The sequence below is a fragment of the Hemiscyllium ocellatum genome, chromosome 16, assembly GCF_020745735.1.
Source record: "Hemiscyllium ocellatum isolate sHemOce1 chromosome 16, sHemOce1.pat.X.cur, whole genome shotgun sequence".
Lineage (NCBI taxonomy): Eukaryota > Metazoa > Chordata > Chondrichthyes > Orectolobiformes > Hemiscylliidae > Hemiscyllium > Hemiscyllium ocellatum.
Genome location: NC_083416.1, coordinates 6,102,088 through 6,118,490, shown reverse-complemented (window position 1 = coordinate 6,118,490; position 16,403 = coordinate 6,102,088). Strand labels below are relative to the sequence as shown.

Here is a 16,403-nt window from a genome sequence, read left to right as displayed (position 1 = left end):
GTGTGAGTCGGTGAGTAGGATGTTCTTCAGTGGATCCGATGGGCCGAATGGCCTGCTTTTACACTGTAGGGATTCTGTGAATGTAGTGGGGAAGATAGGAACCCAATCTGTGCCCTGCTACTTGAAGAGCAGCAAACACTGAGTGTGATAGTCTTTCATCCATGTTTGGACCGATTGGTCTAAATGGGAAGACACTTTGTTCTGGCTATTGGAGTGTTTGACTCACTTGGGGATTTCTGGAATTGCTTGCATAGAGCAAGAGTTCTGGTAGGTGCTAGATACAGGAAGTGAAGGAAATGAGATGAAAAGATTCCTATGGATCATCCAGATTTATTTTTCCACAGGTTCACTGGGTAAGTGCCCATTCGGATAGTGTTGGAATCAGCTGGCAGTAACCCTTGCTCCTGAAACTTTTAAGCTTGTGGCACTTGAGAGACGCAGTCAGTAATCACAAGAATGTGATGGATGCTCTCAGTGTTGTAGACTAGCAAGATAATTCCACGGCAGCGACTGAAGAATTTGGAGGCACAGGCCACTAGCATTCTCAGTCATCTAAAAGCATCTGGATTGCAAGCTCCAATTCTGGTGTGATAGACTTGACAAAGGAGATAGAACTACAGATGGTGGAGAGTCAACGTGGATAAAAAGTGGAGCTGGAAAAAGCACAGCAAGTCAAGGACCATCAGAGGAGCAGGAAAGTCGACGTTTCAGGTCAGAATCTTTCATCAGGTCTAGAGACAAAGAGAAGGCTGGGCGTTGGGTTACATTAAACCTGTACCAATGTCCAGAGATGTGCAGTTCAGGTGGGTTAGCAATGCTAAGTTGCCTATAGTGTCCAGGGATGTGTACGTTAGATGGATCAGTCATGGGAAATGCAGCATTAGGGTAGGGCATGAGATGTTCTTCAGAAATTCAGTGAGGACTTGTTGGGTTGAATGGCCTGTTTCTACATTGTAATGATCCTACGATTCTATGATTCAATGACTTGAGCTCAGAAATGCAGTCTGTGTCATGTCTTTTCATCGTCTGGCCAGGCAGACTTTGCGTGCCCTCTGTCAAAAAGGCTCAAGGCAGAGTAAAAAGTGAGGTCAGGGAAAATTGGCTTGGGTCATTCTTGGGTCTATTTGATTCAACAAATCATTGACCAATGATATTATTAGGGTACTAAGTACATCATTCTGCAGAGATCTGGCATTCTCAGTTCAAAGCGATAGCTGATATCCTCCAAGTTACACTCCAGTAATGTCTGGTAGAATTCATGTGTAAGTCAGCATTGTTGTATTTCAAACTATGGAAGGAGTGCTCAACAATAAAATCTTCATCAGTCAACAAAAATTCGAGGGTACAGAAGAATCGACATCACCGCACTCCTGTAATGCAAGGAGTCTGAATTGAAAAATGTGGTGCTGGAAAAACACAGCAAGCCAGGCAGCATCCGAGAAGCAGGATAAGCCCTTCTTCAGGAATGAGGCTGGTGTGCCAAGCGGGCTGAGATAAAAGGTAGGGAGGAGGGACTTGGGGGAGGGACGTCGGGAATGCGATAGGTGGAAGGAGGTGAGGGTGAGGGTGATAGGCCGGAGAGGGGGTGGGGGCGGAGAGGTCGGGAAGAAGATTGCAGGTCAAGAAGGCCGTGCTGAATCCGAGGGTTGGGACTGAAATAAGGTGAGGGGAGGGAAAATGAGGAAGCTGGAGAAATCTACATTCATCCCTTGTGTTTGGAGGGTTCCTAAGCTGAAGATGAGACGCTCTTCCACCAGGCGTCGTGTGGCCAGGGTCTGGCAATGGAGGAGTCCAAGGACCTGCACGTCATTGGCGGAGTGGGAGGGGGAGTTAAAGTGTTTAGCCACGGGGTGGTTGGGTTGGTTGGTGCGGGTGTCCCAGAGGTGTTCCCTGAAACGTACCGCAAGTAGGCGGCCTGTCTCCCCAGTGTAGAGGAGACCACATCGGGTGCAGCGGATGCAGTAAATGATGTGTGTGGAGGTGCAGGTGAATTTGTGGCGGATATGGAAGGATCCCTTGGGGCCTTGGAGGGAAGTGAGGGGGAAGGTGTGGGCACAAGTTTTGGACTTCTTGCAGTTGCAGGGGAAGATGCCGGGAGTGGAGGTTGGGTTGGTGGGAGGTGTGGACTTGACGAGGGAGTCGCGGAGGGAGTGGTCTCTCCTGAATGCTGATAGGGGAGGGGAGGGAAATATATCCCTGGTGGTGGGGTCTGTCTGGAGGTGGCGGAAATGATGGAGGATGGTACGATGTATCCGGAGACTGGTGGGGTGGAAGGTGAGAACAGTGGGATTCTGTCCTGGTGGCGATTGGAGGGGCGGGGTTCAAGAGCGGAGGTGTGGGAAGTGGAGGGCCCAACGGCCCGTGGCTGAACAATTTAACTCCCCGTCCCACTCCGCCACTAACATGCAGGTCCTTGGCCTCCTCCATCGCCAGACCCTGGCCACATGACGCCTGGAGGAAGAGCGCCTCATCTTCCGCTAGGAACTCTCCAACCACACGGGATGAATGTAGATTTCTCCAGCTTCCTTATTTCCCCTCCCCCCACCTTATCTCAGTCCCAACCCTCGGATTCAGAACCGCCCTCTTGACCTGCAATCTTCTTCCTGACCTCTCCGCCCCCATCCCCTCTCCGGCCAATCACCCTCACCCTCACCCTCACCTCCTCCCACCTATCATATTCCCAGCGCCCCTCCCCCCAACCTTTTATCTCAGCCCGCTTGGCACATCAGCCTCATTCCTGATGAAGGGCTGATGCCTGAAACGTCGATTCTCCTGCTCCTTGGATGCTGCCTGGCCTGCCTGGCCTGTTTTTCCAGCACCACATTTTTCAACTCTGGTACTCCAGCAGCTGCAGTCCTCACTTTCTCCTAGGGAGTCTGAATTGTCTAACAGTGACATGGAGAAACAACATCAACATCCAATTCTCCGGATTCAATGGGAAGACCATCAAAAAGATGCCGGTATCCTTTCTGAAGCCAGTTTCTCAAGCGCTCAGGCAAGGTCCCATAGAATTACCTTTGATGAACTGGACACTACACCCACATGGCTAAAATCCATGTTCCCTGCCAAGTTCTGCTTTCAGGAGCCAAGACTCCTGGCGAGGGCAAAGAAAATACTACAAAGACACACTGAAGCTCTGCTGGAAACAATTACAAAACGACACAGAGGAACTCGCTGCCAATCATTCATGACAACATGATGTTTCTAATCCAAATCCCTGAGTAATGAGATAGAATGACAGCAGAGAAGGGAAATAAAAAAACAAATCCTGCATTCTGGATCGCACTACTTCGTGAGACATCCTGCCCTGTGTTCACAAAGATTTGCTGGTCAGACACGCAGAGCAAAGGCAAAAATCCACATCCCTGACCAGACAGCATGGTCAACTCAAGGCACAGCCATTGACAAAGCCATCAATTCAGTCACTCGATAGACACTGATCCTCAGAATCAATAATTTGGCTTGTTTTCAAAAGTATCAGATTGTGTCTTAAACTCAAAGGGAACTGGTACAATGATTCAATCATCTGCCTTCCTTTGAACAAATCTAGCTACCGTCTTTTTATTGTGAGGATTTGCATGGTGGACATAATTTGCACAATGTATAAACCCAGATGGCTGTGTCAGTGATTGCATTTGTAACATCTGTTTATTGTAGTTAATCATATGCATGTATATTAAATTTGTTTTGGAGTTTATGAAACAAGGTTTGGCACACGGGAACAAAAACAGGGAGCTTAACAACAAGGGAATTTTTCAAATGAGGTTTGATCTAAAAATCAAAGCCTGGCTGATTACAAAGACAAGTTGTGCTCCCTGCTCTGTAAGAGAATGTTGTGATTTGTTTATTTAATGGATAATTGAACAGAGTTGGAAGCCAGTCTTCCAAAAGCTAACTTATCCATTACTGATATTCTGACATTAATTTTTTATGTTATTCCTCTCGTTGCCAATTGTTAGGTTTCTTGTTGTGATTTATTTGTAAATAAACATGAGGATTATCTACAAGGGATTGTAAGGATATGCAAAAATTCCCTGGAGTTTTCTAGTGCTCTTCTGTCAAAGTTAATATGGATTAACAGGGGAAAATGTCCATGAAAATTAATCCCCCTCACTGCCTTCACTGGCTGGGACATGGAGTACAAGAGTTGGCAAACCATGTTGCAGTTATATAAACCCCTCGTAAGGCTGCATTTGGAGGGTTGTGCGCAGTTTTGGTCGCCACACTATCAGAAGGAGGTGAAAGCTTTGGAGAGAGCACAGACAAGGTTCACCAGGATGTTAAAATCAACAAGGTAAAAGCAATGACTGCAGAAGCTGGAAACCATCCCTCACCAGGATGTTGCCTGGTCTAGAGGCCATTGGCTCTGAGGAAAGGTTAAAAAGACTAGGATAGGTTTCACTGGAAAGACGGTGGCCAAGAGGAGACCTGATAGAGGTCTACACCATTATGTGAGGCATAGATAGAGTGGAAAGTCAGAGGCTTTGTCCCAGGGTCGAGGTTTCAATTACAAAGAAGGCACAGGTTCAAGGTGAGGGGGGAAAGCTTAAGGGAGATGTGTGAGGGAAGTTTTTCACACAGAGAGTGAACGTACTGCCATAAGAGGTGCTGGAAGTGGGCGTGTTGGAGACATTTCAGAAGCATCGGGACAGTCACATGAATAGGGAAGGAAGAGAGGGATCTGGACCAAATACGGGCAGAAGGTTTTGTTGTTTGGTTGGGGCACGATGATCGGCACAGACTGGGAGAACCAAAGGGCCTGTTCCTGTGCTGTACTTGTCTTTGTTCTTTGTTCTGTACTACTGATACATAGATCAATACCCAAGATTTCAAAGGGGAGCAGGTAGGAGGTTGGTAGAATTTTAATATTCTAGTGGTAGGCATAAAATTGCATAAATGTGAGCGTCAAAGGCATCTCTGCAGAGATGGACTGCCAGAGTTTCCAGATTGTTGAGGAACATGGCTCCCAGAGGAACTAATCATAAACAGCTCAGAAAAAAGCCAAGACCACAGCAGTGTCACTGAGAACACAGAAGGTTGTTAAGAATGTTCCCATTTGCCTACTCAGTACATTCCTTCATCTTCTTCAGAGAGCTTTCACATACACAAAACGTTACAATGCTTGAGGTGAATACAGACCGGTGAGACTGACTGGTGAGTCACTTTCAAAAACCAAATGGTACCACAAAAGAATTAACTGCCCTGAGTGGCCAGCTCACTCACAGGCAGGAGACTGGGAGAAGGGAATAAACAAACACACAAATCGACCGTTCCCAGCAAATAAAACACTTTACAGGGTCCTACCCTTGACATTGTTGTGCCTGAGTGGTTCATTGAGTTGTCAGGGCACACAAAGCAGAATTCTCTGCGCTTGCTCAGAGATTTGAGATGGGTGGGTAAGGGAATTTAATTGGGCAGGAAGCAAAATAGACTGAGTCTCCTCTTGGTAGATTAAGCTTTTGTTGTTAAGTTCTCAGAACTTTGCAGACAAGTTGGACTTCCAAATCTTCACCTGTTTTGCATTTATTAGCAGGTCATGAATATGGATTGACACTATAGCCTACTGGAATTATGATCACAAGCGCAGTGTTGCTAGCCCAAAACGAGAAGCACATCTCGTTACAAATCCGACCAGACATAAGGGGGACAAACATGGGATGGTTGGTTGCTTCCTCCTAGGTCCAAAGAGTAAAACCATCTTCTGTTCCTTGGCTCCATCACAACCAAACCATTTCTTTCTGCATCTGATGGACATGCCTGGCACCAAATCTTTTGTGTTTAACTCCTGTGCTTGGCAACCTCACAATACTCAGGTCCACGAAGCATTGACTAGACAGTAGTTATTAGCCTGGCAGAGTGCAACACATCACTCATCTTCTTGTGACAATGGAGCCACATTCTCTTGAGCTGCCAATGGGCACTGGGCTCTGCAGCCACTTCTATCCAGGCTGCTGTCTTTAGCATCGCTAAGGATTCATAGAATCCCTGCATTATGGAAAGAGGCCGTTTGGTCCATCGAATTTGCACCAACCCTCTGAAGAACATCCCACCCAGACCCAGTCTCCCATCCTATCCAGGTAACCTTGTATTTCCCATGGCTAATCCACCGAGCCTGCACACTGCAGGGCAATTTGGCATGACCAATTCACCCTTACCTGTACATCGTTAGATTGTGGGAGGAAATCAGAGCACCTGGAGGAAACCCACACAGATATGGGAGAAGGTCCACATAGACAGTCGCCCGAGGCTGGAATCGAACCCAGGTACCTGGTGCTGTGAGGCAGCAGTGCCAACCACTAAGCCACCGTGGCGCACCTCCTATTGCGTCAGGGCAGGCTTCAGGAAAGCCTGTAAGCTAGTATCACTGATGCATGGCACTGATTTATTTGCCCAGTCTCTGATGTCTCCAGGGATGGGAGTGGGTGAGGTGTAGAGGTTGTGTGATGCTCCTGTACTGCAGAGAGTGAAGTGGTGTCCGGGTACCTTTTAAACATGGTGCCCAGAAGGATTTTTTTTTGCAAGGACTGAACCCCTTGCGTATGAAATGGGCAGTTTCTACACTCACGGTGAGCTGAGAAAAATGTCATCGTGCAGGAAATCTCTGCACTTGAATCAAGAAACCTATCACCTTTCACATAACGTGGCCACATAAGAGAAAATTCTACGGGGACAGACTAAATCAGCACTGCCTTCCTTCTCGGACTGCCTGCGCCACATTGACAATTTCTCCAACAGATGGACCGTGCACGCCAAAACCAAAGTGTTATAGATGCTGGAAATCAGAAACAAAAATAAGAGATGCTGGAAATAGCCAGCAATGACTGAGGTGAAGTAGGGTTAACGTTTCCAATGCTGAGCTTGCGCCAGACTTCCTAACGCTCGATAAACTTACATTTTCCGCAGGTTTGGCAGCTTCTTAAAGATACCTGTTGCCTCCAAGATCGTCAGTTCATTGTCATTCAGTCGCCTGAATCAGAAAAAAGGAGATGATTAGATGTATGAGGGAGAGGGTTACTACTTGATACAATAGAATTGTGCAGAAAACTCCAACGGAGAGAAACACTTTTTTTAAAAAGACCTTCCTAATCAAACATTTGTAAATTACAGGTGGAAGTAAAATCTCTAAATTTCACCCCTTGCACAGTTCACCCAGGAAAAGGTACAAAAGAAGTATCACTTGACTCCATCAACTGCGTTGCGGTCCTTAGCTCAGATTGCTTTGTTCCTTTTCCAACTTGCTGTCAGACTGGTGCTTCTTTTGAAACTGGAGTCAGTTCCACTTATTTCCTCAAGTAAAGCTGTACCCACTGCACTTTGTATCAGGATCCTCCACATCTCAAATGCCACAGGTTCCTTACAACTTGAACAAATGCGCGCAGGGCAGAGAGTGTCTAATCCCATCTCTCTCACGCTGTCAATAAACCCAACCTCTACTCTCATGCACAATTTCCTCCAGTTTCTGCCTGTTCCTTTCCTGGAGGTTCAGACATGTTGTTGTGGGTGTCTGTAACTCAAGAGGCTTTTTCAGAATCCCTATTGTGCAGGAAGAGGCCATTCAGCCCATTGAGTCTGCACAAACCTTCTGAAGCACATCCCAACTAAACCCAGACCCAGACCCCAATACCCATTACCTTGCACTTTCACGGCCAATCCACCTAGTCTGCCGAACCCTGGACAATTTACTATGCCCAATCCCTGGATGCTTTCCCATGGCCAATCCACCCTAACCTGCACATCTTTGGACTATGGGAGGTAACTGGAGGAAACCCACACAGACACAGGGGGAATATGCAAACTCCACACAGACCGTCACCCAAGGCTGGGATTGAACCTGGATCCCTGGCACTGTGAGGCAGTACTGCTCACCACTGAGCCACCATACCACTTCATGCCAATACATAATTTTAAAAAGGCATTGGCAGAGGATGTTTCAAAAGGAATGGTATCATATCAAAGCTTGTACCGTGTTCATGACATGTTCGGATCCAGCTTTTGGAGAAACATTGAAAACCAAATATATGCCTGTATTTTCTCGCTGGGAGAGTGAGGACTGCAGATACTGGAGATCAGAGTCAAAATGTGTGGTGCTGGAAAAGCACAGCTGGTCGGGCAGCATCCAAGGAGCAGGAGAGTCGATGTTTCGAGCATAAGCTCTTCGTCAGGAATGAAGACCATACCTGATGAAGAGCTGATGTTCGAAATGTTGACTTTCCTGCTCACACACATTTTGACTCTATACTTTCTCCTTCCCCAGGCCAATAGCGTAAGAATTCCTTCCATCTTGTCACTCTGCCTGAGATGGGCTAGTTGTGATTCTCAGACTCTCTCAAGCTCTCATCTGCTTCACAAAAATATTCTCAAAAAAGATCAGTCATATCATTGTCAATTCAAATTTGTCTCTTTTTCAGATTAGATTCCCTACAGTGTGGAAACAGGCCCTTCGGCCCAACAAGTCCACACCAACCCTCTGAAGAGTAACCCACTCCTTCTGACTCTTAATCTGATAATACTTCAACAGCTTTCATTCCTTTCTATCTCTGGGAGAGGTGATACTTAATGCTGTGCAGTTGTTGCTTGTTTGGGAGGGTATTACTCCACGCTGGGCCTCGCACTCAAGACTTACAGTTCAGTGGTGTATTCTGGGATGTGAGTGGGTATCCTGGTGAGCTTTTGGTTGGAGCAGTCCACAACGGTGCCCTCACAGCGACATTTCTCAGGGCACACCATGTCCATGAAGCAGTCACCAGTGAGCTTGGTCCGGTAGTCGTCCGATCCTGTGCACAACATCGAGCACAAACAGTTAGGTGCATTCATGACAATTCCTCTTTCTGCTCTTGATTTGATACGACCAGTCAACTATGCCGACACACGAGGCATACAGTTAACAAAATGTCGCCTTGGGCTGATTGGCGACACAGTGTATCAGAGCAACCAAGTGTGCGGTGACCAGAAGTGCCACAGATCAGTACGCTCCCATTTGGCCCATCGTACATGTTCTAACTTGTTAAATAAGCATTGTTACCCGGTGCCAATTTCCTGCTTTCCCCCTATACCCTCCCATGTTATTTTTATCCAAAGCACCACCCAATGCACTCACTCTTGAACAGCATCCCTGATCATCCAGATAATGAGTTCCCTTTGCATACAAGCACACCAAAACAGCATGTCTCATGGTAGTATCGCTAGATTGTTAATTCAGAGACCCAGGTAATGGTCTCAGGACCTGGGTTCGATTGCCACCACAGCAGATGGCAGAATTTGAATTCAATACAAGTCTGGAATTAATGATGGCCATGAATCCATTGTTGATTGTTGTAAAAGACCAACTGGTTCACTCATGCTCTTTAGGGAAGGAAACTGCCATCCTTACCTTACCGGTGACTGCAGACCCACAGCAATGTGGTTGACTCTTAACTGCCCCCTGGGTGATTAGGGATGGACAATAAATGCTGGCTTGGCAAGCGACGCCATCACCCCGTGGATGAATAAAAATAAAATTGATGGATAGGTAAAAACCTGCTGGTCCACCTGGGCTATTCCACAAATGACACCATCTCTCCTGTGCTGTCACTTCACTCCAATTGGTGCTTCCATGAAGGACACAACCACCTGGTTTCAATTTTCCCACAAACTGTACAACCTGTCACTCCTGGAAACTGTTCACAGGGCAGATTGCGAGTCTATTGTTCAGAGGAGGCTACAGCCTACCAAGGTTATCACTGTTAATCCTCAAAAACCCAGGTAACGTTCGGGTTCAAACCCCACCACAGCCGATCGTGGAATTTGAATTCACTGAATGTCTGGAGTGAAGAGTCTAAGGACGATCATAAATCTGTTGTTGGAAACACCCATCCAGTTCACTGGTGCCCTTGAGGGAAGGAAAGTGCCTTCCTTATCTGGCCTACATGTGACTCCAGACCCACGGCTGGTTGACTCTTAATTTAAGGATGGCCAATAACTGGGTGGCATGGTGGCTCAGTGGTTAGCACTGCTACCTCACAGCACCAGGGTACCAGGTTTGATTCCAGCCTCAGGTGACAGTCTGTGTGAAGTTTGCACGTTCTCCCCTGTCTGCGCGGGTTTCCTCCGGGTGCTCCAGTTTCCTCTCACAGTCTAAAGATGTGCAGGTCAGGTGAATTGGCCATGCTAAATTATTGCCCAAAGTGTTAGGTGCATTAGTCAGAGGGAAATGGGTCAGGGTGGGTTACTTTTCAGAGGGTCGGTGTGGACTTGTTGGATTGAACGGCCTGTTTCCACATTGGAGGGATTCTAATCTAATCTAAAAAATGTTGGTCGAGTCAGTGACCCCCTCATTCCGGGAGTGAATGTAAAAAAAAGCCACTGAGGCAGTGATCAAACAGCATCTCTTGGCCAATCGTTTGCACCACTGTGATTTTTGACTTAGTGCAGGCCTTTCCAAATTTTGGTCACGTCTGCGCCCTGCAATGGGGCCACAGGATTTCAGGATCAGGAGCTCCACGACAGCAATGGCAGCCTCAATGTTATGAGTTGTGAGGCCGCTTTAAATCCTTGTGGTTTTTTTTGTCCTACAAGTGAAGTGTAGAATGTCTCACTCAAACACCTTTCAGGACCTATTGCTGCTGCAAAACCAAAAACAGCTAGTTATAAAGGTCACATGAAATCTCACACATTATGCCAGGAAAGAGCTGAGGGATCTTTCTAAACTGCCAATGGTTAACCTCTTTGATAAGATAATTTAGCCAGAAGGAATCATAATCTCCCCCTTCTCCACTAAAAATTTGGATCCTCATCCTGGTGTTACTCAGCTGAATAGCACTGAGATTGGGGGTACAGTGAATTGGATCCTGAAATTAGTAATCCCGAAGCTGAAAGCTCAAATCCCAAAATAATTCAGAACATGCTGGAGAAACTCAACAGCACCTCTGCAGAGGGTCATGTTTCGAGTCCAATTCTGCGGATCAGAATGGGACTGGATAAACAACACCTTTTACGTTGTTGAGAAGGGGAGAGGAAGAGTGAGTGGAACAGATGAGAATGGTGCCCAGAGTAAAAGGGACTGTTCATGGCACGAACAGCAGCAGTTCGAATCCCACATCAGGAAATTCAAGTGGAATATCACAGCACAAACTCAACACTAATCAGAACAGAAATTGCTGGAAAAGCTCAGCAGGTCTAGCAGCATCTGTGGAGCCTAGTGAGAACATACTGATTTGATTTGATTTATTACTGTCATGTGTCCTGAGCTACTGTGAAAGGTGTTGTGATATGAGACCTCCAACAATGTGGTTTTCTCTTAACTGCCCTATGGGCAATTAGGAATTGGTAATAAATGCTGACCAAATCCGTGATGCTCTTATCCTGTGAATGAAAGAATATATCCAGTTCCAGTCTTGGTCACCTTGCAGGCATGTTCTTGAATGGCAATTAGACCATATCGATTCATCTCCTTCGTGCCTTTAGATGGTCTCCCTTTAGTTGTGAATGCTGCGTGCGGGCATGTAGAGTGCCCTGATTTGTGACAAATAACATTTGTATCAACAAATGCCACGCAATGGCCATCCCCGACATCGTGAAATTCAAGCATTTCTGCAAAACATTCAATAGAATCCCTACAGTGTGGGAGCAGGCCATTCAGCCCATTGAGTCCAGGCCAACATTCCAAAGAGCATCCCATCCAGACCAAACTCATCCCTGCAACCTCACGTTTCCCATGACTGACCCAGCTAGCCTGCACATCCCTGGACACCATGGGTAATTTATCATGGCCAATCCACCCTGACCTGCACATCTTTGGACTGTGGGAGGAAACTGGAGCACGCAGAGGAAACCCACACAGACACAGGGAGAACTTGCAAATTCCACACAAACAGTTGCCTGAGGGTGGAATGGAACCCCAATCCCTGGTGCTGTGAGGCAGCAGTGCTAACTCCTGAGCTGCCACGCTTACCCTGGTAATAGCATTACCATCTCTGAATTCCTCCACAATAACCAATTTAAGAGGGCTACTATTAACCAGAAAGTGAACTGTACCAACACTGTGATTACATGAGGCAGTCAAAGCCTGGGCCTTTTGTTGCAATTAGTTCCAGCATGTCTTTTTTTAAGTTTAAATGTAAGTTAGACAGAATTAACAACTTTCTAACAACTTTCCGAAAGCCAGTGTGCTTCCAATTAAACCTGTTGGACTATAACTTGGTGTTGTGTGTTTTCTAACTTTGTACACCCCAGTCCAACACCGGCATCTCCAAATCATAACTTTCAAGTAGGTAGTAGGAACGATTTCATTGTTCGACAGTAAACTGTTTGGTAGTAACAGTTATTTGTCAATAAGCTGAAAGTAGTTAGTTCAACTGGTGTTAATTACTGTAGCAGGAAGCTAAATTAGTTCGTGACTCATCAGGAGATGTCTTAGACTTAGCATTAGGGAGCTACATTTGATAACCAACAGAGATTCTCTAAAAGAATGTTGCTTTGCACAATGAGCTGAGGGGCCAGACGTAGAGATAGGGAGCAAGCAGGAGTGTGATTGAATACTCCCCACTTGCCTGGATGAGGGCAACTCCATCCAAGAAACCTGAGAGCATTCACTTGCTCCAGTCTAATGGCTACGCAAAAGTGAGGACTGCAGATACTGGAAACCAGAGGTTAGATCAGAGTGGTCCTGGAAAACCACAGCAGATCAGGCAGCATCCGAGGAAGGCAAGAAAACAGAATATGTTGAAATCCCGGTCTCAGGCTGTGGGAGGCTCGACACATCAAAAACATAATGCTGACTTTAAACATAAAGCCAAACAGAGGACAGCCAGGGAATTCCTAGACACATGGCACTCATCCACAAATTCTATCAACAAACACATCGACCTAGACCCAATATACCGGCCACTGCAGCGGACAGCAACTAACAACCGGAAGCGGCAGAGACAAGCCACTATAAATGCTGGAGGAATCAGCACAGAAGCGCTTCACAGGAGATTCCCAAGCACTGAGGATGTCACCTAGAAAGGGGACGAAACGTCTGCAACAAAAACTCCCAGCTCGGCGAACAGAACCACAACAACGAGCACCCGAGCTACAAATCTTCGCACAAACGCTGACTTTATCTCTGCCAAAGATCAAAATTTCACATCTCAACTCATTAAGCCACCCAAGATTGTGTTGCTTGCTCTTCAAAGTTCCATGAAATCCACCTTCCCCTCAGTAACCCAGTCCAAATTAACCAACTTGAACCTATCCAGATGCATTACAGTGTGGTTTGGCAACTGCTCTGTCCAAAACTGTTAAGAAATTACAGAGTTGTGAACACAGCCCAGTCCATTATACAAGTCCAACCCTCCATCCATTGACTCTATCTACACTTCCCACTGCCAACATAATTAAAGATCCCCTCCCACCCGAGTTATACTCTCTTCCATTGGGCAGAAGATATTAAAGTTTGAAAACACAAACGAACAGATTCAGGAACAGCTTCTTTCCTGCTATTATCAGACTTATAAATGGACCTCACACATTCCCTAGGGTGGGGAGTCCTAGAATTAGAGGGCATAGGTTTAGGATGAAAGGGGAAAGATATAAAAAAAACCTAATGGGCAAATCTTTCATGCAGAGAGTGGTACGTGTATGGAATGAGCTGCCAGAGGAAGTGTTGGAGGCTAGTATAATTGAAACATTTAAAAGGATATGGGCCAAGTGTTGGCAGGTGGGACTAGATTGGGTTGGGATATCTGGTCTGCATGGGAGGGTTGGACCGAAGGGGCTGCTTTCGGGCTGTATATCTCTATGATTCTATGACTCTATATGCGGCTGTACAAAACTCTGGTGCAGCCACATTTGGAGTATTGCATACAGTTCTGGTCAGTGCATTATGGGAAGGATTTGGAAGCTTTGGAAAGAGTTCAGAGGAGATTTACTAGGATGTTGCTTGGTATGGGGGGAAGGTCTTATGAGGAAAGACTGAGGGACTTGAGGCTGTTTTTGTTACAGAGAAGAAGGTTGAGAGGCGACTTAATTGAGACATATACGATAATCAGAGTGATAGATAGGGTTGACAGTGAGAGCCATTTTTCTCGGATGGTGATGGCTAGCATGAGGGGTGATAGACATAAGTCAGATGTCAGAGGTAATTTCGTAACTCAGAGAGTAGTAGGAGCATGGAACACACTTCCTGCAACAGTAGTAGATTCGCCAACCTTAAAGGCATTTAAATGGTCATTGGACAGGCATATGGACGAGAATGGAATAGCGTAGTTGGATGGGCTTCAGACTGGTTAAACAGGTTGGTGTAACATTGAGGGCTGAATGACCTGTACTGCACTGTAATGTTGTATATTAGAGTTAATCTTTCTCTGTTCCTTCTCTGTAGCTGTAACTCTGCATTCTAGTCCAATACCGTGGTGTACTTATGTGCAGCATGATTTGTCTGGTTAGCACACAAAACAACACTTTTCACTGTATCTCAGTACATGTGAGAATAATAAATCAAATAAAATCCATGAACAATGAGCTGACAAATGAGTTTGACATGGTAAGAATTACTGGCTTAGCACATACAAAAGAAAACATAATGTTTTGTTACTTCTTGAAGGATGAGATTAAAATCATTAGAAGGCGCTAGACAATTATACAGGAGCAAATTACTACAGATGCTGGAATCTATACTGAACACAACAAATGCTGGAGATCACAGTGGGCCAGACAACATCCATGGAGATAGAGCAAGCTAACGTCTCGAGTCTAGGTAACTCTTCATCAGATGTCCATCTGAAGAGTCATCTAGACTCGAAACGTTAGTTGTTTTCATGAATGCTGTCTGACTCTCCAGACAATTATATGTTGTGGAGGAGAAAATGAGGACTGCAGATGCTGGGGGTCAGAGTCGAGAGTGGTGCTGGACTAGCACAGCTGATCAGGCAGCAGTCGAGGAGCAGGAGAGTCGACGTTTTAAGCATTAGCTCTTCGTCAGGAATGAACAGCATTCATTCAGGAATGATGAGCTGCCAGAGGAAGTGGTGGAGGCTAGTACAATTGCAACATTCAAAAGGCATCTGGTTGGGTTTATGAATAGGAACGGTTTGGAGGGATATGGGCCGGGTGCTGGCAGGTGGGACTGGATTGGGTTGGGATATCTGGTTGGCATGGACGAGTTGGACCGAAGGGTCTGTTTCCATGCTGTACAGCTCTATGTCTCAATGACTATGAGTCTAAGCATGAGAGCATTGCCACCCCAGTTCATGCATAGCATGGATTTATAGTGATGCCAACCCTAGTGTTAGAGGTTGGTTTGTCAGAACATGTAGACGATTGAAGTTAAGTCAGTGCACTGAAATTGTGGGCCCTCTGGAAATCAAGAACTGAGGTGGGTTATGGGCCCAGCGAAAATTGACCAATACTTGGGATGGTATTGCCTGTGTCACCCAGTCTGTGGGAGAAAAGTTTGGGAACCTTCATGAAATTATCAAACAATTAAGCGAATTTAGTCTGTTTTTAAAAGCAAACTTCCTAAAGTAATTGAGAGCTCATCAGTTGTCCAAAATTAGGCACACCCCCACCCCAGGGGCAGACTGAATTGCCTTCCTTTCCCTGGCAGCCTCTAGATCCTCCCTACCTGCCTAGATAAGGGCAAAGAAAAACCAAAGAACATCCTGTAGAGGCGATCCCAGTTTCAAGAGTCCCCTTTTCAATCTTAGTTGGAAATGCTAATTATGAGCTCACCCCAAGATACTCTGGTATCATACCAACAAAACAAGCTTGACTCTTGTTCAATGAGAAGGACTCACTGCATTTATGCGTTACGTTCTTTAGATGAGGAATGTTAGTGCTGGGGAATTTCGGCTTCTCAGGTAAGCCCTGCAGTGCCCTGCTGAAGAAATCCCCCTCTGCTGAGCCTTGGTCCCAACCTATAGTGATTTGAGGGTCAGGTGGATCTCACTGACTATGAGGTCCTTGATTGGGGGTGTTAACCTGGGCCAATCAGGGGGCCCTACGTAGACAAGAAGCATGCTGGAAGAACACAGCAAGCCAGCAGCATCAGGAGGTGGAGAAGTCAATGTTTCTTGACATCTCCACATCCTGATGCTGCCTGGCTTGCTGTATTCTTCCAGCATGCTTGTCTACTTTGGATTTCAGTTTTCTTGTCTCAAATCAGGGAGCCCTGGCTGACAGGTATAAACAGGAGATTCAGAAGGTCTTCTCAGTCTAGGGACTAACTCTGAGCTGGCCATTCAGCACTGTGCACATGTAAATAAAAGGTGACTTAGTGACAGGATTCCAGCTTCTGTGCAATTCTTTCACAAACCCAGAAGATTTATAAGATTTTATTGTCAATTCATTCCAAGTTAAGCCCAGGCATATTGTCATTTTGTTTTGTTTTTCCCGAAACAATCTTGGGTTGATTCAGATGCACTGCTGCAGTGATTGGATTTGCA

At 46.0% G+C, this 16,403-nt stretch overlaps 1 protein-coding gene across 2 annotated transcripts in view; it reads right to left on the bottom strand.

Moving 5' to 3' along the window:
• The window catches only part of LOC132823328 (slit homolog 3 protein-like), a 699,246-nt gene that overhangs the window by 103,777 nt on the left and 579,066 nt on the right, over positions 1-16,403 (bottom strand). For both annotated transcript variants that reach the window (XM_060837019.1, XM_060837020.1), the window contains exons 16-17: positions 8,624-8,774; positions 6,893-6,967 (exon numbers count right to left, since the gene is read on the bottom strand). In XM_060837019.1, coding sequence (XP_060693002.1) covers positions 6,893-6,967; positions 8,624-8,774 — 226 coding nt within the window. The remainder of the gene's footprint in view (positions 1-6,892; positions 6,968-8,623; positions 8,775-16,403) is intronic.